Genomic DNA, 1,885 nt, shown 5'->3' on the forward strand with positions numbered 1-1,885 from the left:
TGGGAGTGGCTCAGGAAAGTGGGGAGGGGGCTCAGATTTGGGGTACGGGGTGGGGCTGGGCTGGAAGGTCGGGGGTGTGAAAAGGGGGGTTTGGGGGGACTGGGCACCCCACATTGCCCTAATCCCCCTCCCCCGTCCCCCCAGGATTACCCCAAAAATCGTCACCCCGGCTGGAGCAGGGGCTCGGTGGCCTATCATGCGGGTGAGCTGCCTAAAGTGGGGGGGGACCCCCAAAATGGGGGGGACCCCCCCAAACGCGGGATGCCAACAGTGGGACCCCCTCCTCTTCCTCTTCCTCACCCTGGGACCCCTTTCCCGGCCCCCTTATTTTGAGTTGCACCCCCATAAGGAGGGTCTGGGGCTTTGCTTTATGACTTGGGGGGTCCCCCCTCATTTGGGGAGTCTCCACCACCCCTTTCCTCCTCCCTCCATCTTTTTCCTCTTCCTCATTTCCTCTTCATTCTCTTCCTCATTTTCCTTTCCCAGCCCATTTTCCTCCCTTTTTGTGGGGTGTACCCCCATGTGGAGATCTGGAGGCCCCCCCAGAGATCTGAGGGTGTCCCATCCCCTCGGGGGAGTTTTCATGGCCTCTCCCTTTCCCTTTCACCCTTTTTACTGTCCCTTCTCTTTACCCAGCCCAATTTCCCTCCTTTTTTGGGGTGTACCCCCATGAGAAGGGTCCCCCTAATTCGGGGTGCCCCCCATGCCCCTCCCTCCCCCATTGTCCCTCCTCCCCTTTCTCTGCCCATTTCCCCCCTTTCTTTCGGGGTGCACCCCCATGGACGGTATCTGGGGGTTCTCTCCGTGAACTGGGGGGTCCCCCCTAATTCGGGGTGTCCCCCCAGACGATGGGAAGCTGTTCCATGGCAGCGGGGTCGGGGATCCCTTCGGGCCCCGCTGCTACAAGGGYGACGTGATGGGCTGTGGGATCATGTTCCCTCGGGACTACGGCCGGGATAGCGAAGGTATGGGGGGCTGGGAACCCCCAGAACCTAGGGGGGCTCTTTTGGGGGGTCCCTCAAGCTTTTCTTCCCCCCAGGTGACAGCGATGACGCCTCAGAGCCCCCCGAGGTGAAGGTGAAGGTGCGCAATGTGATGTACCTGGAGGAGGAGGAGGAGGATGAGGAGGAGGAGGAGGAGGAAGAGGAGGATGGGGAGGACATGGAGCAGGAGCAGGAGGGCAGGAAGGTCGTGGTAAGGAGGGGGACACCCCAAAAAAAAACCCCAAAAAACCTCCACCCTCACCCTGACTGTCCTTTGTGTCCCACTGGGATCTCTCTGAGTCAGTTTGGGGTCCCCCYTGCCCCCCGCTTTTCTGGAGGTTGGGGTGACCCTGATGTGTGTCTGTGCCCCCCCCCACATGTTTGTGCCCCCTCAAAACTCACCCTCACCCCAAAACCCCTCCTCGTCCCCCTTCTGACTTGGCTTTCCTTGTCTGACTCCCCCTTTTCCCGTTTTTTTGGGGTGGGATCACTGCTCCCCCATACCCAATGACACCCCGGTGTTGTGCCCCCCAAGGTCTTCCCCCCTTTTCCCGCTTTTGGGATGTGGTCTCTCTGTCCCCCATAGCCGGTGACACCTCAGTGTTTTCCCATTTTTGGGTTGGGTCTCTGCCTCTCATACCCGGTCACACCCTGGTGTTTTCCCATTTTTTTGGGGTTGGGATCTCTCTGCCCCCCACACCCACTCACACCCCGCTGTTGTGCCCCCCCAGGTGTCCCCCTTTTCCCATTTTTGGGGTTTGGGTCTCTGGCCCCCATACCTGGTGACACCTCAGTGTTTTCCCGTTTTTGGGTTGGGGTCTCTTCCCCCCATACCCAGTGACACCCCATTGTTTTCCTGTTTTTTTGGGGGTGGGTTCTCTGCCCCCCATACCCGGTCACAC

General features: G+C 59.9%; 1 protein-coding gene across 1 annotated transcript in view; it reads left to right on the plus strand.

Annotated features, from left to right (window-relative positions):
• SPRYD3 (SPRY domain containing 3) overlaps positions 1-1,879 on the plus strand; it is a gene marked incomplete at its 5' end in the record, with an annotated part of 3,649 nt that extends 1,770 nt beyond the window's left edge. The window contains 4 exons of the mRNA XM_057389297.1: positions 15-67; positions 145-202; positions 846-965; positions 1,040-1,879. Of these exons, the coding sequence (XP_057245280.1) occupies positions 15-67; positions 145-202; positions 846-965; positions 1,040-1,494 (686 nt within the window). The remainder of the gene's footprint in view (positions 1-14; positions 68-144; positions 203-845; positions 966-1,039) is intronic.
• Positions 1,880-1,885: the final 6 nt, after the last annotated feature.

The sequence above is a fragment of the Malurus melanocephalus genome, unplaced genomic scaffold (genome assembly GCF_030028575.1).
Source record: "Malurus melanocephalus ecotype Western Australia unplaced genomic scaffold, MMel_1.1 scaffold_4598, whole genome shotgun sequence".
Taxonomy (NCBI): Eukaryota; Metazoa; Chordata; class Aves; order Passeriformes; family Maluridae; genus Malurus; species Malurus melanocephalus.